The 22562-nt window shown below is 39.6% G+C and overlaps 3 protein-coding genes across 3 annotated transcripts; all 3 read left to right on the forward strand.

Moving 5' to 3' along the window:
* The first annotated feature begins 10395 nt into the window (after positions 1-10395).
* Positions 10396-12969, forward strand: LOC149191230 (uncharacterized). The gene is made up of 2 exons (XM_089410689.1): positions 10396-11910; positions 12079-12969. The coding sequence occupies exons 1-2, from the start codon at positions 10396-10398 to the stop codon at positions 12967-12969; spliced, it is 2406 nt and encodes an 801-aa protein (XP_089266815.1).
* Positions 12970-13956: 987 nt separating this feature from the next.
* Positions 13957-15084, forward strand: LOC149191231 (uncharacterized). Its single transcript, XM_089410690.1, has one exon. It carries the CDS (start codon positions 13957-13959, stop codon positions 15082-15084), a length of 1128 nt encoding a protein of 375 aa, XP_089266816.1.
* Positions 15085-15462: 378 nt separating this feature from the next.
* Positions 15463-16326, forward strand: LOC149191232 (uncharacterized). The gene has a single exon (XM_089410692.1). The coding sequence runs from the start codon at positions 15463-15465 to the stop codon at positions 16324-16326; it is 864 nt and encodes a 287-aa protein (XP_089266818.1).
* Positions 16327-22562: the final 6236 nt, after the last annotated feature.

Consider the following 22562-nt stretch of genomic DNA (forward strand, 5'->3'; position numbering starts at 1 on the left):
ATACATAATGCGGCCAATTATAAAGCTCTTTTTGAATAATATAGGATGCCATATAATATCGACCCTATAATGTAATATTAACACCATTGTAATATATCAATGAGTTAATATCAACACTAGCACCATTGTAATATCTCAATGAGTTAATATCAACACTGCAACATTATATTGTTAGGGTGCAAAATATTAATGGCAGAATAAATTGATGTCTTCCACATATTAACATTGACCCATAAATGGAATATATCAACCAAACAGTCATTTCTGGTGATTGTGATTGTTGTAGATTAATGTAACATGAATCAAACAAATCATTAGAGCGTGACGGCCAATTATCAGTGTTATTGGCAGGTAGGTTATCACATACCTATTTGTCACACGAATTATTTTTTTTCCACTTATGTAATTACTTGAGTTGTAGTCTCATTAATTCTTACTCTTGTGCTTAAAATTTGATGTTGACTATGTGAACATAAATCTTTGCATACTTATGTCTTTTATTATTGACTCAATGCTCAATTTTGATTTCAATATCACCCTCCCATTGATTTTCACTTATGCTCATTCTTTGAGGGTTTAGTTTCATTAGGCATCTATGTATTAATTACATTTTATGTAAAAAAATCCCTTCAAGGGTCAATGTCCAATATTCACCTTATAGCTAATGTAATGTCACAATTCCTTATTAATTTTTCAAGTGCATGCAATTTCGATACCAAAATTTAATATAACATAATGTTCCCACTCATGCTAACCCTTAGTTCGCATGTACCTTTTGTATAGTGTATATTTAGTTTATTGTTTCTATGTGGATTTTTAAAATGGCTCTTGTCTTTCTGGACAACCTATCCTAATGGGCTATGGCTACATCGCCATGCACATGTGACTTTTACATGCCATTTGCACTGGAGGCTTGGAATGGTGGAAATTAATTTTTGGGTATCGAACAGTGATTATTGTTTTAAACTAACCATAATCACATTTCATTGCCCCTCTAGTGGATTTTGTTTTCTTTTGTCCTTCATCTATGTGGCAAAGCGCCACCCTGCAAATAGTGAAAACCCTGCCTAGTTTCGACTCTTACCTCCAATGTTACCATGCGACCATTTTCCGACTCACCATTCATTCGTTCGATTGAAATAGGGAGAGGGTTTGACTTCTATTTTTTGGGGTACGCCTCTATCGCATTATTTCAAGCGTTGTTATTTTTCAATTTATTTTGTATGGTCACACAGGTATCATTACTTCTCTACCTTAGTTATCGAACTTAGGGCTTGTGGTTTGTAGGTTAGACACATTTTATTTGTGCGGGGAGAATCTCTAAATCTCATCTCTTCATTTCCCAGACACCTTCGACCATTCAAGTGAGCGTGAGTTTAGCTTAGTCTTTTTCTCTTCCCCTGGTAATTTTTCAAGTCTGGTGTTATTTATGGAGAATACCAACTCCTCAGGTATGCAGAGGTTAACGACAAGGTGGAATTGGGCTAGCTATAATGCTTGGTGCCTTAGGTAAAATTTCTTACCCTATACCCATTTCTTAATTGCGTTCTTTGAATTGGTTACATGTTTTTAGTCATGAAGGAGGGTTTTAAATCGCTATTATGTCTTGTGTATTTCACTCTTGCATATATGGAGAGGATAAATTTACGTTTTTAAACCTCAGTTATCTCCATGAGATTTAATTTGGTTTACCTTATATGGTTTTCAAGTTCTCAAATCCTGTCATTCAACATGTAATTTATTTTTTGCAGCTCTTGAAGATCACTACAACCTCACTAGTCAATTAGAGTTAAGGTAATAGGGTTTCCTTCCTACATTTTGTTCATGGTTAGTAAAATTTTTGGGCTAGTTTTAGCCACAACCTTACACATATCTTTTCGCTTCTTATGAAGACAAGCCCAATGGATTTGTGGAATATTGTGCATCTACCTACAACTGAGGTTTCTAATTTCTTTGTTTGAATCTTCATGCAATACTAATTACAATTTTAATTTTGTTTTCTTCGTAAACCCTAAATTGGTCACTCAATTCCCCTGCTAGTAATTTAGAGAGCTACATAACTACTTATTGAGTTTGCGAGGACTTAAAGTCTTCAAGGTTCAACACTTTGATTCCAACATTTTCCTACAGGTGAACACACCTTCCTCTTTTTGTTTGGATGGCCTAGCATGGCACAAGAATGAGGATTAACATCCCTTGTTCCGAGTTAAATTTTTCATGTTATTTTCATGATCTTCCTCAAAAAAATTCAATTGGAAGGAGGAAACAATTTAGTTTGTGTTATAGAAGGGTTCTTTGTGCTGTCACAGGCCACCCTTGAAGTTGGGATTTTTTGTTTTGTTTAAACATTGTAACTAATTTAATTACAATCTATATAATACATGGGTCCTTATTATCATACGATTTATGTTTACTCTATCCCTGTTTGGGATTATATTAAGTTTACATATGTATGTATATGTTAACAAATTCTTGGCCCTGGCCCTTTTCTGTTCTTCAGCTCATTTCTATGGATAATCTCCCATTTGATTTTTTTCTTTATATATAGGAAAGGTTATTGTTAATTTTATATGATTCCTGCATTATTAGGATATGTATATATTTTTGTTCAGTCTAGTTTCCCTACAGAACTTATTGTCGTATTAATGTTTTGGTACTGTAGTTTACTTTTATGATATGGTTGGAAAACTATGAGTATATATGATTCATATGTTGATTTATCTTAGTAAAATCGTAATATCTTACATTATAGCTTAGTTTTCCCTACATATACTTCTAGCCTTCGGCATTTCTTTCCACTTCATCGAATTGTAATTACTTCAGTTTTCAAGGGTCAACCAATATTTTGTATTCTCACTCCATTCCTGTCAATGGGCATTGTAGACTCGTTTTGTTTATATATCTATACATCTCGGTATCACATCAGATTTGATAATATAAAAATTTTACATGCCTTTTTCTCTGATGTACTCAATTCTTTTATAATGGAGGTTCGCTCCTTTGCTTACTAGACCTATCAAAAATATATAAATATATTTCCTAAAAAAACTTTTAGTGTTGTCCACACAACTTTGCTTTGTTGGAAGCAATAAAAATATTGTGGGTGGCATGAATCAGTATTGTAACAATTTACGAATTAAAATTTATTTTCACAATAAGAGAGTAAAAACCACTTTCAGTAATAAGCAACAATTTTAGTAATCAATGGAATGATGAAAGGAAAAGATAACTTCATATTGTCTTCTCCATTTTATTAATAGGGAAGGCTACAACTTGGAATTACAGAGTTCTAGCTTCGATCAGTAGGAAGTTACAAGTTCCTAGTTTATCAGCTACAACTAAATGGAGCAACAACCCCAACTATTCTCCATCACCCACTAGAAGGAGCACCAACCCCTCATAAGCAAGATACAACTTTCTAGGCATTCATTGTGTCAATCTTTCATCCATTTTCAAACTCAGAAACATGAATTCCTTCTCTTCTTTCAAAAATAGGTGACTCCCTCAACCACATTCAGTAATCCTTGATCACTAAAAACAACATACCAATAACCCGCTACATTAGAATTTTTGCCTCACAAAACTTGTTCAGTATGCTTAATGAACACTTCTTAAATAGTTTTTTCTTTTTTATATATTTGGCTCTTAATTTATGCATGAAACCATAATTTTTATTTTTCCCTTGCTCAAACGGGTCTTCTGGACTTGTTCTCCAAGTCATCTTGCCTTAACATCCAGTTTAAGAAACTCAAACTCAGTATGTTTGCTAAATTTGTGTATTATGGAACTTACACAGAGCTTAGGATTTTGCTTGCTAACTTTAACTCCAGTTAACTTGGCTTTAACTTCAAAAGTGGCAGTTTTGTTTTTCTTCCTTAAGCTACCTCTAAGGATCCATTTCCTTTGTTATCGGCTCTTTGGTTGTTGGTCTCTCTTCTATGCGAATCGACTAAAACTTAGCCAAAAGGGTCAGCGCTTAGCTATGTTGAGATCCTTCATGGCTATTTTCTTTATAATATTTGCATCGTTGGATTTTGTTGCGCCCTCAGTTAATTTCTATGTGAAATTAGCAAGGATAGGGATTATCCTGTAGCCCTCTCTTTCTGATGTTTTACTTGTGTGCACCATAGTTCATCTTCCCAGGTCGAACCTCCGAGTTGATGTGTCTTTGTGGAGTCCTTCCATCCATTCTATGATTGGTATTTGGTTTGCAAGGTTGTCATTGTTGATGTGTCTCGACTCCCACTACCTGGAAACAACCTCTTGTGAATTGTATTGAATCTTCTAGGCCCATCCCAATAGGATGACATTAGGCTCACGTCACGAGGGACAGAGGGAGCCTCCTAATTTGTAACATGTGTCACTAGGAAATGGGTAATTTGGGCTCCCAAAAACCGCAAATATGTCTGCAACGTATCCACCTCTGTCTGGCTAGATTGATGACATCATCTGCTACTACCCGAGCCAGTCACTGACTACCACCTATTCTCCTAAAGGAGAGATGAAATGTCCTCCAGAACTTTGTGTTTTGTTTTTGGTTTTCCTAACCTTTTTCTTTGTTTTACTTTACAAATCCCTCAAGCCATCTCTCCTCTTTCACTTACCATGTTATTCCTATCAGGATGAACTTCTGGGTTCGCCCTAAGTCAGCTAAGCTGGCGTAGTGGGCCTCCTTTGTTCGCTTACCATTGGTTAGCTTCTTGTTGCTATGTCCTGGCATTCTCTGCCCAACTCAACTCTTTGTGAACCCTTTGCAAACCCTCCAGGGTTGTATCCCATTGGGGTAATATCGTTAGGTTGGCTAGACCCGCTCGGTCCCCATTGAACAAAGTGTAGTTGTTTTGTCATGGAATTCTCTTCTCAGACCTTCCCTTTATGTTTCAAAAGGTTTGTGTCATGGTGAATCTGTGAAGGTACCTCTGCCATGCTAGTCTATACTTTAGGCTCCACCTTTAGCCTATGGGAAGGCTCTACCTTCTACCTGCTCATTTAGACTTGGGAACTCGCTGCCACATTCTCCTAGTTGCTTAGGCCTATGGCATAAAAATACACCATTGGGGTTAGTCCTCTTGGGTAAGCCTCCTGAGCCAACGTGTCAGGAGAGCTCTACCCGCTCTAATCCACTCGAATTGGAATGATTTTCTCTTTTGTTATGGCTTCCAGGGGATCTTGGAGCTCTCATTTAGAGGCTCTCCCATTTCTCCTCCATAGTTTTTAACATTTTCCTAGATTATGCTAAGCGCCAAAGTCTCCACCAGAGTTATTTAGCTTTGCTATGAGGGCCTTAGGGTCATACAACTTTGACGGGCTCTAACTTTCAATCCAGGTAGTCATTTTGGAACTTGTATATATCATTGGAAATCTCTTTCAGAGTTATATCCAAGTTGGTGGCTTACACCTCTACCTGATTTGATATGGTACTCCAGAATTTACCCCAAATACTCGGTTGAAATTTTGTCATGCTCTTCATCATGTTTCCTACCCTGACACCTATTCTTCTTCCATCACCCTATTTCCCTCATTGGAAATATAGCTCAACAATACCCCCCTTTGGAATTGATGGCAACACTTAAAATCAAACAACACCTCTTTCTCATCAAGCAACACCTTTTTCTGTTTCATTCTCCCCATGAGATGGCTCTCATCTTTAATCTTTAGCTTCTCTTTTTTTATTTTACTGTTACCACTATCACTCTCCCTTTGTCATCACTTTCAAAAGACATCATAATGCTCCCAATGTCACCATCCTTCTTTTGTATTCAATCTTGTCTTCAACATCTTGATCCTTGTGGACCTAGCAGCTTCACCAATATATGTTGAAAATGCAACAACTTCCTTTGTTCCTCTTAAAGGAAGAGATAGTGAAGGGAGGCAATAGGAATGAATCCCAATATTTTCTTAAAATATTCAAATTTGTCTCTAGGGAGGGGCTTTGTAAATATATCAACGACTTTTTATTTAGTGGTCACATACTCGAGCTTCATTATTTGGGCTTTAACTTGCTCCCTCAAGAAATGATACTTTATGACTATATGCTTGGTCTTTGAGTGAAAGAATAGATTTTTGGACATGCTAATTGCATTTGAGGTGTCAAAAATTATTCAGATTGTTTGATCATTAAACACTTGGGAATCTTGCAAAGTTTGCCTCATCCATAGAAGTTGAGTACAACATGATGTTGCTGCAAGGTATTCTGCTTCAGTTGTAGATAAGGAAAGAGAGGCTTGCTTCTTTCTCAACCATGATACTGAACAATCTCCAATGAAAAAAACACCACCACTTGTGCTCTTTCTATCATCTACATCACCTTCCCAATCAACATTAGTAAAAATAATAAATTAAAAAATATGTACCTCTTAGGTACCACAGTCCATAGTCCACAGTTGCTCTAAGATATCTGAGAATTCTCTTGGCTGCTAGGGGTTGGATTTGTCTCAGAGCTTCTTGAAATCTGCCAAATATTGAGAGGGCTTGCATGATGTTCAGTCTTGTAGTTTTCAAATACAAAAGGCTTAAAATAATGGACCTATATGAAGTACCGTCAACTAATGGAGAGTCATCTATCTTGGTAAGTTTGTAGCCTATTACCATTAGAGTGCTCACTAAAGAGAATTCTTCCAAGCTAAAATTCTTTAACACTTCCTTGAGATGCTTGCCTTAAGAAACAAAAATACCTTTTGGGGTCTACGCTATCTGCAATCCAAGGAAATATGATATCACTCCAAGCATGGAAATTTCGAATTTTTCATTGAAGTCAAGTGCAAATTCACTTTTCCACAATTCTGAATTACTTGCAACGATAATATCATCAACATATACCATTACCACTTTGAGTATTCCACCCTTTTCTTTGACATAGAGATTTTTGTTATATGGTCCTATTTTAAATCCACATTTGAGCATGTAATTGTCTAGTCTTGAATATATAGCCCTAGGGGCTTTCATGAGGCCATACAAACCCTTATTAATCGTACATACATGATCTAGTTTCTCTGTTAGATGAAAACCTTTTGGCTACTCTATATAAACTTCCTGCTATAACTCTCCATTTAGAAAAGAAGATTTTACATACATTTGACAAATTTTAAATCCTTTAAAACAAGCATATGACAAAAAAATTATTATTGCTTCTAATCTAGTAATCGGAGAAAACATTGCATAAAAGTCCAATCCTTATACTTGAGCATAGACTTTGCATACCAACCTGGCCTTGTTTCTTACCACTTCTCCATGATCATTTGTCTTGTCCCTGAATACCCACTTTGTGCCAATGACATTCTTTTTTGTAGATCTTGGAACATGTTCCCAAGTCTGATTTTTCTCTATCTAGTCTAATTCTTCATTCATGGATTTTAGCCAATGTTGATAGCTAGCCTGAGAAAGAATTTTTGGTTCCTCCATGGACGGTAGGGCAACATGTGTCTGTGTAAGAGCATTGATCAACTTCCTTCTTGTTTTCACTCTTGAATTTAATTCACTAATTGTTTTATCAAATTGGCGAAGTTTTTGTACATATCTTGTGGGATGTCTGACTTGAATATTATAGGGATCTCCCTCTCTTTCTTCTTCAGCGGCCTCATTATTTTCATCACTAATGCTTGTTGTTTCATTAGCACTGAAAGTTTTGAGTTGTCTCACCTATTGATTATCATTCTCATCTACCTTTACATCGATGCAATCAATAATTATTTTTCTGACTTTGTTGTAACACCTATAGAATTTGTTATTATGTTAATAACACAGAAAAATTCCTTCATAAGCTTTGTGATCGAATTTTCCTAGCTTCTCTTCATTCCTCTTGATGTAGCATCTACTCCCAAATATTTTGAAGTGTTTGACTATTGCAGGCCTGTCACACAACAAATCATAAGGCATTTTGTCATTGTTGTGTCTTAGATCAACTTTGTTGAGAATTAAATTGTTGTATGAATTTCCTCTACCCAAAATATTTGTTGAACATGATTTTCTATCATCATTTTGCTAGATAATTGTTGCACTGATTTGTTTGTTCTCTATGCAACACCATTTTGTTGGGGAGTATTTGCTATGGTCAGTTTCATTTTCATGCCATTATGTTTGCAGAATTCATCAAATTCATTTGAAGTGAAATCACGTCCATTGTCTAATCTCATGCTTTTAATTTTGCAGTCTATTTCATTGTTAGTCATGGCTTTGAACTCCTTGAAATTCTCAAAAGCTTCAAACTTCTCTCTTAGGAATGTCGCCCACATCATCCTGCTGAAATCACCAATCATTAGCATAAAATAGAATTTACCTGTGTGTGAATACATTACATATGGTCCACACAAATCTGTGTACCATCTGAAATGGGTTTGTTAAAGAGTTTTCCTTTGCTTTGAAATGAAATCGAGCTTGCTTCCCTAGCTCAAAGGACTTGCAAATAATTTTCTTTGGTTTTGAAATCCTGGGTAGGTCCTTGACTACATTTTTCTTACAAAGCTTGACAATCTGATCAAAGTTTAGATGTCTAAGCCTTTTATGTCATAGCCAACTTTCATCAATCTTGGACAAGAAACACTTTTTTGTCTTTTCCTTTAGCACATAAACATTATTTTTTATTCTTATATCTTCAGCCACTATATCTCCTATACTTATGGATTTGATTTGACTTTTTTTTTCTTTGAAAATCACATCGTATCCCTAGTCACACTCAATAGATTATGCTTTAGTCCATCAACAGACAAGACATTGTTTGCCTTACCTTTTCCATTTGACTAGGATGACTACTCCTTTTGCAATTATCTTTCCTAGGGAATTTTTCCCAAAAGTCACATTACCTTTGTGCATAGGCTGCCAAGTAAGAAATTTGCTTCTATCTCTATTTATGTTCTTGGGACAACCATTGTCGACATACCAATGGCTCCCACCATTATGAGTATACCATGCAATGTCACACTGCTCTAACTTGTCTTTTTGTTTCAAGAATTTTGGTTGTTGTAAATTTTTACCAATAACAAGTCCTTTCTTCTTTTTCCTTAACCCGCAATTTACTACTATATGCCCAAATTTCTAGAATTTAAAAGATTACACTGGATAATTCAAGGGAGAAAACAAATTGTCATACCCGAGTCCGGTTCGTCTATGCTAAAAACATCTCTTGTAGCGGTATTATCTGTAATAGAGATTAGCTCTACATTTGGCTGCCTTATGGCCATAGTTGGTGCATGTAAAACAATATCGAGGGAATATATTGTTGTACCCCGATGTAACATATGTTAGGTCCCTATACTACTAGTGTAACCCCTTATTGTTATTAGTACAACCCCCTTATTATATTGTTGTGCTCATGTAGTCCCGATATTGTTATTATTGTGCCCCATAGAAGCCCACTATTGTTATTATTGTGCCCTTACATTATTATTATTATGTCGGCTCTGATTATATTATGACCCCTTAGACTCTTATATAGAGAAAGGAGGTCTTGTCATTTGTATCATCAAATAATTATTCATTTGTGTAATTTAAAGGAGGTTTCCCCATCAAAGAGGCTTATTTCTAAGGCGTTGATCTATATTTTCTATCTTTTTGTGAGCTGGTTCCATAACATTTGGTATCAGAGCTTTCGATTATAGGGTTTCGCTTCTCTAAATAGGTCATAGTGGAATTGTTGCTAAAACTTTTTTCTGTGACGTCTCAGAAGCGAAAAACAAAACCCATTTGAGAAGAAATCACGCTGAACCTTGGGTAAAAATTTCAGATCTTGTATCGCTATATTTACAGAGATATCATATGAGGAAGTTAGCATTTTTGCAGACTCCTGAATTACATTCCAAACAGGTGACCTGAGGAAAAACATCATAACTTTTGTTTTGAGAATCATATTGAAATTTCATAAAAATTTATAGAAAGAAAATAGACTGTAGTTATTTGGGTACCATTTTCAGAACCTAAGGGTGAAACATTGACCGAAGGCACGTCATACAAATTCGCTCTACTGAACAAGTCTATAATCAGGTCACCGTGGGAGATTTGGTATAACTCTTCCTTGGAGAATCCAATCTTGATTAGACTTGTGGCATTGGAAAGAGGACACAGAGAGCTATCGCAAGAAGAAATTTCAGAAGTTGGAGATCTGAAATTACAGATTTATAGTCGTTTCAAGATCAAGCTCCTAAAATCAAGAAAAGGCGATATGAGGAAGTTTGATGGGAAGGATCCGGTAAATTGGATACTAAAGGTGGAGAAATATTTTAATCTACATGGTGTACCATAGTAACAAAAGGTATGTATTGATGGAGGCGACGGATGGAGGCTGGAGCGATTAGGGTTCTGAGGAAAGTATCGACGGAGCAGACAGTACAGCACTGGCTCTGCTCACAAACCAGACCAAATCCACTGGTGCGCAGCGGAATAGCAGAGTACTAGAGCGGCTCTATGGAATCTCCTCAGGGGAGGGCGTCAGAGCCCTCCCCATCGCAGCATGATCCAGAGCAGGCGTTCCTCTTTGGATCGGTTGATAAGGAGATCTTGAACAATGGGAATAGGCAACAACAAGGAAACAAGAAGACAAGAGGACGGACGGACCAAGCCAGCGTCACCCAAGACAGAGGAAAAAATCCGGAGGAAATCCCGAAGGTTTCCTCGACAACATGCAAACCAATAGCCAAAGAACGGCCACGAATAGAGCTACCTGGACACAAGATTGATGCACGAATCGAGTTCATGAGGGATCATGCCATTATTGGGAAGTTTATAGGGTTCTGGCCGGCAGAAAGAGCCTTATACGGGTGGATCGCAACGAAATGGAAGCCAAAAGGAGACGTTACCCTGCAGCTAGGGCCGAAGGGCTTCTTTACAGCAATTTTTTACTGTATTAAGGACAAACTCAGGGTACTGGGAACAGGGCCTCACTTCTTCAACGCAGCGGGCCTGTATATGAGAGATTGGATACCTAGATTCAACCCGGATAAGGAAGATCTCACCTGGGCGCCAGTCTGGATCAGAATGTATGGACTTCCAGATGAATATTGGGACGAGGACATACTCAAGAACATAGGAAATGGACTAGGGGAGTACATCAGGACTGCAGAAGAGACCAAACTGCGCAGATTCATTTCCTATGCTCGTATCTGCGTCTTCATGCACTTGAATGAAGCATTACCAGAATCGGTAAGTCTCTCCCACCGTGACGAAGAGTGGATTCAACCCTTGGACTATGAGCATGTACCCTTCCGTTGCAGGAGATGCCATGCTCTTGGGCATCTTTTCCGTGATTGTCCCCTGAACACCAAAGCCACCTCTCCTGACCCTTCTGTTTCTGCTACCCAGGACGGCTTCACCAAAGCCCCTAGCCGAAGACGAGCGCACAAGAAACCTTCTAATGGGCTCAAGCCCCAGCAAAACAGCACCATCGGCCAAGCTTCTAAGAACAGTTTCGAAATCCTTGCTCAATCCTCTGATGAACTTCCCCCGATCTCTGAGTCTAACCCTTCCCATCCCTCATCCTCCGCCCCTCCCCCTCCCTCAGCCTCCCCCCCCAAACGCCAAACCCCCATAATCTTCAATGATTTCCCCTCAGGAGATAGGAAAGAACCGACAGAGAAAGACAAGGACATGGAAATTGATGGAAAGCTAGACCCTCCTTCTAGCTCAGAGATCAATGGGGCAGAAGGCAATCAAGTGCAACAGATGGAAGAAGAACCAGAAAGCATAGATCTGCATGGCCTAGACATTCTGGAACTGGAACTAGCATGCAAAACGAAAGCATATGACAGCATAACCGAAACCCAACTCAGCAAGCTGGAGGTGGTTATTTCGAGAGCATACCAGCAGCAGCAACTAGGGATTCAACCAGGAAGCCAGTGGGATGGAAGCCACCCCCCAAAAGAAACCAAAAAGAGAGGACGAAGAACAGATCTACAGAGAACGATCGAGATTGGGAAACTCCTGGTAGATTCAGGCAGGTATGCAAAATTGACAAAGTACTATAAACCCTCTGCAAATAGTTGAACCATGAAGCTGGTATCATGGAACTTAAGAGGGCTCAATAGCCCAGGGAAACTCAGAATGTTAAAAAACATGATTAAAATGGAAAAGCCGCAAATATGCTTTCTCCAGGAAACCAAATGTAACGGATCTACATTAGGTAGCATTCTCACAAAAGCTTGGCCAGGATGTCGCTCAGTAGCAGTAGATGCATCTAGAGCTTCAGGAGGGCTGGCCATTGCATGGAATACTCAAGCGTTAAATCTCTCAGATTTCCATGCTTCTCATCACCTCATACAGGCAGCCTTCCACATTTTGGGTACGAATATCCATGGAAATCTATCAAATGTATATTTCCCGCAGGATACAGGGAGCAAAATTGCGCTTCTAGACACCATAGAGGCTTTGAACAATAACAGGAGGCACCCACTCTGGATCATCGGAGGGGACTTTAACATGATCACCAAGCTAGAGGAGAAGATTGGGGGGAGGTACAGACTGGAACAAGAAAACATCCATTTCAAGGACTTCATTCAAAACGCCTCCCTCATAGACTTGCCTTTTTGCAATGGAACCTTCACATGGAGCAATCGCAGAGCGGGAAAACACCAAATCGCTTCCAAACTAGATCGCTTCCTTATCCCAGATAACGCGATTCACCTTGGAGGAGATATCACAGTTGCAATTCTTCCGCATACCGGCTCGGACCATTGGCCGATAGCTCTCCAATGGCAAAGACCAGGTGATCTGACTCGGAGGCCCTTCCGCTTCGAAGGATTCTGGCTCTCGCACCCCGAGTTCAAGGACTTTGTCAAAACCACATGGACCTCCTTTATCCCTCCAGAAGGGTCTAAGATGTATAAATTCCAACAGAAGCTCAGGTTCCTTAAAAACCACCTAAAGCGCTGGAATAGGGAAATCTTTGGAGATATTTTTAAAGCACAACAAGATCTCAATCGGGAACTAACGGATCTCCAACAAAGAGTAACCATAGAGGGACACACTGAAGGGACCTTGGAATAGGAACGACGTATCCACAGACAGATTGAGGAAAGGCAGAATTAGGAGGAAGTTTACTGGAAGCAAAAATCCAGAATAAGATGGTTGAAGGAGGGAGAACGTAATACCAAATTCTTCCATAGAACCACCATTCAAAGAAGAATGCACAACAGCATTCCGTTCATCCAAAAGCAAGGCGGGGTGAAAGTAGAAAAGCATGAGGAAATCGAGGAAGAATTTCTCAATCACTTCAATCAGATCCTTCAAGAGCCGGAGGGAGACAGACGACAGGCAATTGAAAGAATCACCAACAATGTGCCAAGGATCATTACGGAGGAACACAATGAGCTTCTCCTTCGCCCAATTCAGCCTCAGGAGGTGGACGAGGCAATGTCCCAGCTTAAGGAAGGAAAAGCCCCTGGACTGGATGGATTCATCACCACGTTCTTTCACACCTTTTGGGAGATGATAAAACAGGAAGTCTGGCAAATCGTTGAAGAATCGAGAGCTCTCCACTGGTTGCTTCCTTCTCTCAATACCACCTTCATTGCCCTCATCCCCAAAGAGGAGGACTCAATTACTCCCGACAAATACAGGCCGATTGCACTTTGTAATGTCATTTACAAAGTTATTTCCAAAGTTGTGGCTAACCGGTTGAAGCCCCTGCTACCGCTGCTCATATCTCTGGAACAGTCGGGTTACGTGGAAGGAAGACAGATCATGGACGGCATTCTCCTTACGCACGAGATTATACACTCCCTCAAACAATCAAAATAGGTAGGTATGCTTCTTAAGCTGGATCTTTCTAAGGCTTTTGATAAACTCAGCTGGACTTACATTCAGCAAATGCTAAAGGCTTTTGGTTTTTGTACTATGTGGATTCGCTGGATCATGAGCTTAATTAACTCCACTCAATTCTCCATCCTTGTGAATGGAATCCCTTCCCGCCCCTTCAAACCATCAAGAGGAATTAGGCAAGGGGACCCCCTATCCCCCTTCCTCTTTGTTCTCATGGCAGAAGGGCTCGGCCGTCACATTAAGCATGCCCTCCAATCCCACCATCTCAAAGGTCTTTCAGTTCACAACACCTCTGCTACCTCTCATCAGCAGTTTGTTGATGACACCATGCTATTTGGATATCCCTCGGTCCAAGAAGCCGCATGCCTCAAATCCCTGCTCACTGACTTTGCTGAAGCGTCAGGCACTGATGTCAACTGTACCAAATCGCAGATATTCTTCTTTCACACGCCTTCTCTTGTTAAAACGGCGGTTACCCGAATCCTTGGCTTTCCCACAGCCTCCCTTCCCTCTAAATACCTCGGAGCCCCCCTCACTGCCTCAGCTATAAAGCACTCCTCTTGGCGAACCCTCATTGAGAAGCTTGAATCTCGTCTCAACCTTTGGACGCATATATCTCTCAATTTGGCCAGTCGGGTTGTGCTCGTTAAGTCAGTCCTTCAGGCAATGCCCCTGTATCTTTTCTCAATCCTTGTTGCACCCAAATGGGTCTTAAAAAGAATCAGGAATCTTCAGCGTAGCTTCCTATGGGGAGATTCGGCAACTAATCGTAAATGGGCTTTAGTCCAATGGCCCACAGTCTGTCTACCCAAAGATAAAGGGGGTATTGGTCTGAGAGACCCGGAGCATAGTAATTCCATCATGAGCGCCAAAATATGGTGGCACTGGATCACAAATCCAGAAAAACCCTGGGCAAGAATTTGGACAGCTAAATATGCTAATAACAGACCTCAGGAGGAGCTCATCCGATTCACCCCCACGGAAAAAGGTTCACTAATATGGAACGCGGCCAAACAGCACTTCCAGTTAATTCAGCAGCACAGTTTTTGGGAGGTCAGGGATGACAAGACTGCCAGATTTTGGACAGATGCATGGAACCAGTTGCCAAAGCTTACCCACATTCTTCATTCACCCCTGGATCACGTAAGGCCGGAGCAGCAGCAAGAAAAGATCCATCACTACTGGATGCAGGAAACGGAGCACGGATTCAGGAAATGGAAACAGGGTAATCAGTTAATTAACTTCACAAACCTACAAGATATCGGGGAATTGGAGAAGGAGCTCGGAAAAAGAAGCATCAGACACGACGAAGGCAATGACATCCTAAGATGGGGATACTGACCAAAAGGTGACTTTACCACTTCAGAAGCCTACAAGATAGTCTGCAACATCAATACCCCTTCTAATCCAATCTGGAGCAAAATATGGGGTCTTGGATCCTGGCCCAAAGTCTCTTACTTCCTATGGTTGGTTAGCCACAAAAGAATCCTCACCTGGGACAAACTAAGAAGAAGAAATTTTCATGGACCATCGATATGTCCCAATTGCAATCAAAATGAGGAAACGCTCCAACACCTCCTGGACACCTGCCCCCTAGCCAATCAACTATGGGAAAAGGCTAGCTTCAGATGTCAAAAAAGATGCAGAAAGAAGAACGATATAACCGACTCCCTAAGACATTGGCTGCAGAATCCTTATAAGAGCGAGCTTCTCAACTGTATGTGGAACCTGCTCCCTGGACTCATCTTATGGGGTATATGGAAAGAAAGGAATAAATGTATATTCAAAAATCAGAGCTCAAGGATTGAAGACATATGGACCAGACTATGTGGGAACCTCAACGAGACGCTGTTGCTCCACTCCTGGACCCAGGAAGATCTTCCATCTCTAGACGTCGAGAAAGGCATTCTAAGCAACTGGCAATTGCTCCTACCTCAGACTCTACACAAGATCAGCACCTCCAAAAGCAGCAGTACAATCAAAGGCACTTGGATCGCCCCCCCTAAGCATTCTTATAAGCTCAACTTTGATGGGGCCTCCAAAGGTAACCCTGGAATGGCAGGTTTTGGAGGTATTCTGAGGAATCACGAAGGCACCCCCCTGCAGATATACTTCGGATACTTGGGTTGGGACACCAACAACTCGGCGGAGATTGAAGGATTATGGCAAGGACTCCTTCTCGCTTGGAACCTCAATCTCCAACCCTTGATCGTGGAAGGAGACTCCCAGATTCTCATAAACATGGCCAAGAGACTGCAGAATGGCTCACAAGTGAAAAAAATCACAAACAGCTGGAGACTTGCAGCCAGACTAGAAGCCATTGAACAAGCTCTCCGCAGCAACAGGGCCATCACCTTCATTCACACAAAAAGAGAAGGCAACAAGGTTGCAGACCTCTTAGCTAACATAGGAGCAGATAATGATCATAATCTCCTCACAGGAACCTCGACCATTATACCAAATAATGCCCAGGCTCAGGACTTTGCTAGGCTGGTCCAAAGCGATGCTGCCTCCCCGGATGCGGGTGACACGACGGTTGAAAACGAGGCGCCACATGGAAACCATGTGCGGCCCCAAGCCTAAGACAAGCATTAACTGCGATCCGCCGCCATGGATCTTAAGCGTGGGTTCAGGTGCGATCAGGGACGGCAATTCATTGCACTGTCCGGGGTTCAAGTGCGAATTCAGAGTGCAGTTATGGCATGCAGAGTTCGAGGAACAGCGGAGGAGCATAAGAATGGTGAGGGGATGGAATGTAATGTGTTGGGTCGAGCTCAGAATCCGGAATTGGGTTTATGGTTTAGGGAGTGCGCATCTGCTTGGTCGATGGTTCACAGAGCTAGTGCTCACGTCGCTCCTCTGTCAATTGACTGTGGCTTCAGGTCTGCAAGGGTGGGTGAAGGGCGTTTCAATCTCCCCAATTCCTCCTATCCTGCTCTGTTTCTTCCCCCTGCTATCTGTGGAAATATGGTCAGGCCTCGACAGCGCCTTCTCAGCCGTCGAGGATCTAGCAGAGGCGGGTCTTCTCGTCCCTCAGTTGCAACTCCCCAATCCCGCTGCTGTCGATGTCTCTTCCATCAAGTTGCAGAAGCCCATCCCATCCAATCGAGCCAATTCCTGGACTCCAGCAGTCCAGATTCAGACTCGGCTCCACTACCTGCGTTTGGCACTGCCGTCTTCTCCTTCAGCAGTTCCCAGGGAAATTCTCGCATCAACGCCCATGTCTCGGTCCTTTTCCTTGAAGAACCGAAGGATGAGGGCGAGGAACAACCCAGCACGAAGATGCACCAGGCAGGAAGCTCTAGGGATGTTGAGGGTTCGCCAGAGGTTGGCCCAGAGCATGCTGTCATTCCACCTCCGACTCAGGCAGCGCCTTCTCCAGCGAGGGACAAGACAGCATGGGACTCTCTCCCGGAAGGATGTGGTTGGCGCAGGATCATCGAGGAGGAGCCGGACGAATAGTCGTCCGTTCGCTCAGCATCACCTATTCAGACGCTGCTCAGGTTCTCCCATGATTTTCTATGTTTGCTACAATGGCTTACTGTATGTTTTTGATGTTTCTGTATGGTTCGAAAGAAATCTTGTTCAATGTTTTTCAATGCCCCTGCGAGGGATCCTAATGAAGGTCTCTTTTTTCTTTTTTGAGCCCCTGCGTGGGATGTCAATTTTTTCTCTTACAGCACCTCAGTGGTTTAACGCCCCTGCGTGGGTGACTTGTCTCAGTGGCGGTGCCCCTGCGCGGGTGATTTGTCTCAATGGCGGTGCCCCTACGCGGGTGATTTGTCTCAGTGGCGGTGCCCCTGCGTGGGCTGCTTTTTCTGATTACTTTCAGTCCAAAGTGCCATCCATGGCCTTCGGCAGTATGACCCCATGACTGTAACTGTTTTCCTGTTTATGTATATAATAGAATAGCATAGTCTTAACGAGAAAAAAAAAAAACAAAAGGTATGTATTGCATCTTCATATTTAGAACCAGATCAATTTTTATAGTATAAAGGGATTTGTTCTCCTAAACCACTTGTTACGTCGTCAATTTTCACAGAGGAAATGATAGCACATTATGAGAATACAAAGGAAACACCTTCTTTAGCCACTTGCTAAATATCAAACAAAAGGGTTCAATGGAAGAGCACAGTAAGGACTTTCAAAAATTTAATATAATTGTAAATTATATTCTAGAGAAGTTGAGGATTGATTTCTTCATAGGCACTTTAACAGATAACATCCAACATGAGGTTCACCTTTGGGAACCTGATTCATTGGAGAAGGCATATAGTTTGGCAAGAAAAGTGGAAAGAAAAAATATGGCAACGAGGATGTCTACCCCTCACAACTATAAAGATGGAAGTGTTGTTTCTTGTAGCCTTCCAAAAACTACAAGGTTGACACCACAACAATTGGAAGAAAAAATAGCAAAAGGGCTTTGTTACAATTGTGATAGCAAATACATTAAAGGTCATAAGTGTGCTCAGAATAAATTATTTTACATACAATATGAAGAGGAGGAAGAAAAGGATCAAGAAATGTCAAAAGAAGAGGATATACACCATGAACCAACCCTAGAGAAAGAAAAAATGGATTTGACCATATCTTGTACTACATTGCTAGGAATTACCACTCCTCAAACTCTCAAGATAGAAGGACATATCAAGAAGAAGAAGGTTCAAGCAGTGAAATATCAAGAAGAAAAGGATCAAGAAACTTCAAAAGAAAAGGATAGTCACCAGGAACCAACCTCAGAGAAAGAAGAAATGAATCTGACCATATCTTGTAAAGCATTGGCAAGAATTACCACTCCTCAAACTCTCAATATAGAAGGACATATCAAGAAGAAAAATGTTCAAGAAGTGAAAGATCACATCGAGCATCAAGAAATGAATCCAACCATATCTTTTAATGCATTGGCATAAATTACCACTCCTCAAACTCTCAAGATAGAAGGACATATCAAGAAGAAAAAGGTTCAAGCAGTGAAAGATCACATCGAGCATCAACAACAAGTTCTCCAACTTTTAAGGGATAACGCCGCTTTGGTGTAGAATCGAATGAAACAATAGGTAGATCAACATCGTAGTGAAATAAGTTTTGATGCAGGCGATTGGATATTTTTACGGCTAAATCCATACAAACAAATGTCCCTCAAGAAAGTTGTTTATGAGAAGGAAATGTTGGCAATACTACATGCACTTAAGAAATGGCGACCTTACCTAATAGGAAGACACCTAAAGCTAAAAATGGATCATGATAGTCTTAAATACTTTTTAGAACAAAGATTATCTTTATAAGAATAGAAAAAATGAGTCAAAAATATGTTGGGTTATGACTTTGAAATCATCTACAAAAAAGGGAAGCAAAATGTTGTTGTGGATGCACTCTCAAGAAAGGATGAGGACGTGGAAGCATTGTTTTGTGCTATTTATATTATCCAACTAGATTGGATAAACGAAGCAAGGGATGAATGGAAGAAGGACAAAGAAGTGTGGCCACTCATTCAAAAGTTGTAGAAGATCCCAATTCAAACAGTATTAACAAAACTTAATGAGGAAGGAAAAATCATATTGGAACCTGGAGCAGTCACAGAAACAAGAACCTGACAGCTACAAAATCGATCAATTTCAGAGTATCTCATCAAGTGGAAGAACTTACCTGTTAAATATTCCACATGGGAGGACAAGAATGTTATATAGAAGCATCAAGAATGACTCAAGCATTGATGACAACACTTTTTGAAGGAGAGGGGCATGTTAGGTCCCTATACCACTAATGTAACCCCTTATTGTTATTAGTACAACCCCCTTATTATATTGTTGTGCCCATGTAGTCCCCATATTGTTATTATTGTGCCCCATAGAGGCCCACTATTGTTATTATTGTTCCCTTACATTATTATTGTTATGTCGGCTCTGATTATATTATGACCCCTTAGACTCCTATATATAGAAAGGAGGTCTTGTAATTTGTATCATCCAAGAATTGTTCATTTGTGTAATGTAAAGGAGGTTTCCCCCTCGAAGAGGCTGAATTCTAAGGTGTTTATCTCTCTTTTCTATCTTTTTGTGAGCTAGTTTCATAACAATGTACCTCCTGAGCATACTTTAGAATTTAGCTACTGTTCTCTCCATTAAGCATAATTTACAAATTTTATACAAGAACTAATCATGGCCTACAAAACATAAACTTCTTTGGTTGATCCACACAAGCATTAAGGGAACATTATCTTATGTCTATTGTAGCTAGCAAGGCCATCCATCATGACCATAGTCCTACAGTAACCTCGTCATGAACAAATAATTGAACAATCCTTAATGAAAGAAAATCATATGATGGTGAATAATGAAAAGATTAAATACCCTAAACCCCAAGCTCTACTATTTCAAACCAAAATCATTCCTCATACCCAATCAATAAGTCGACTACCCCAGTTGCATGCAATGTTAACATGGGTATCTTAGGGATTGTGCACAATTAGTCAAAATAGAAGCATTGCATGCATAACATAAATAACGTGCACCATAATTTATCCAATTGAGTCTTAAACACCATTAACATGTTTGCATAACATCTCAAGCCCAGTTATCCACTACCTTAACAAGATAGAATAACGCCACCATAGAAGATCCATAGAGTAGGTCTCTTTAATAAACTTAACAAGAATTGCATTGATGTGCCATAATTTTCATATGCATAATTAAAATTATCTCAGAAATTCCACTAACACTGGTACATCTACTCATGTATAATAGTCACACACAATCCTTCAATCATTCACATACCAAAGAAAACTCATGCAAATTCTCTCATAGGCTAAATGAATTTGAAACATAGAGGGTATGAAACCAATATATAGTACATCCTGTGCAAGTGAGTCCAACTAGATTAGAAGAGAGATAAAAACACTTGAAGAGCGGAGCACCACCACCCAAGCATAGAACTGACTCTTCTAGTTCACCCCTGAGTCAAGGTTCCTGCCATGGATCAAATCCCTCCAGTTGATCTAAGAAATGGGTATTTAATACCCTCTTTAATGATATAGTTTCCTTTAGCATTGTCTCACTTTTAGGTGTATGTTTTACCCAATTTCCTAGGCTTTTCTTAGAAAATTTCACCTTTCTCTTCCATGAGGATTTTCATCATAAAAGCTTGCCTTTCTCTCTTGCAAAGCTCTTTTGTTTTTCTTGATGGATATTTATCTCTTATCCATCCAACTTATATAGAATCAAATCTAGAAGCTTTATTATGAAAGATTTATCCTTTCCCATTCCCCAATGGGATTTGACAAGAATCTCATCTCTTGGTGTCTCTCTTTTCCAAGTGATTAATTTATTAATTTATTTAATAATGTATTTAATTTTCATATTACACATCATACCTAGCTTTTCTCAGATTAGGTTTTCAATAGTTTGACACACAATAGAGGGGTGTTACATACTCCCCCCCTTATATTTACACCATCCTCAGCGTATTACTGCATCTTACAATATTATTTCCTCATTCACCAGTAGTTGTCTTTGAATTCATAGGCTCCCATGGCCTAGCCATTTGATAGAATATATTGGTTATAGAGGATTTCTCCCACACATCTCATTCCATTGCTACCTGTATTATTGATTTCAATCAATTTGGTGAGAATTTTTAGATGCAGAAATTCAACTATGTTTACCACAATTAATATCATAATTTGATACACAATACTACTAAAGTATCTACGACTTATATTTCCCGTCATTTATTTTAATTGAAGAAATTCATGTTCTTCCCTTTCATTCTTCCAAGCTTTTGTGTTCTTTCCGGACAGTGGCTTCCTCTAGCTCCTCTACATACAATAAGTCAACTGGCACATTTTCCAACTCAATATGCACAAAGTATTATATCAGGTTAGATCACACATAACCATCATAATCATATGTTTTCATCAGAATCATAATCGCATGTATACAAAATTATTAATAAACCATTGTTACTTATTCTTGAATCACTTCTTAGCTTCCTTCTTTTTTGTACACTCCAGGTCGGTTTCCATGCCATACAACCACCCAGTGTCTTCATGCATACATGCACATATTGTGTATTACACACACACAACTACATATGTCATATACTATCCTGCAACACATGCATTCATACTGGTACCATATGTATCGTGTATACATAGTACCATCTGTACCACTGGTACACCATACCAATGTCCATAACATCACCTACATGACATATACTTTATCCACATGTTTCCAACCATGTTAGTATTATGCCAAAAATTCCTTATTTACCTTTAAGTAAGTGGAACAAACTGTACTCAGTTTATAAGGAATTTCATGGACATGTTCCACTTCTACAATAAATGAAAGTTTTATGTCATATTGTTCAATTTATTTTATTTAGCAATCATTTTACTATGTCATGTGGTTACAACAATATCAACATAATAGTATCATAACAGTCATCATGCATACTACAACTTAATCATACTCATGAATTCTAGTTTTGCGATTAAATATGTCACCTGTACAAGGTTTTAACAAAATTGGAATATACTTTCGTCTTAATTATAAAGTAGACTATTAACTATGATACTTAGTCTATCATAGATATTTGAAGTCTAATAACCATCTCAGCTTGTCTTTAACCAAGAACAAATTTGGTTGGTTCTTAACAATTATTCCACACTTAAACAAATCATGTCATATGATTTACTATGGCTCTTTTTGTACTTTTTCCAACACCTTCTTGGTTATGATGAATTCCATGTAGGTCTAAACCTCATTGAATAAACAATATGCTCCTACATACATCTCCCATATAGGAGTTATAAGTGAAAGCTA

The sequence above is a fragment of the Pinus tabuliformis genome, chromosome 3_1 (assembly GCF_031772625.1).
Source record: "Pinus tabuliformis cultivar Carrire ecotype Pingquan chromosome 3_1, CPIR1, whole genome shotgun sequence".
Classification (NCBI taxonomy): domain Eukaryota; kingdom Viridiplantae; phylum Streptophyta; class Pinopsida; order Pinales; family Pinaceae; genus Pinus; species Pinus tabuliformis.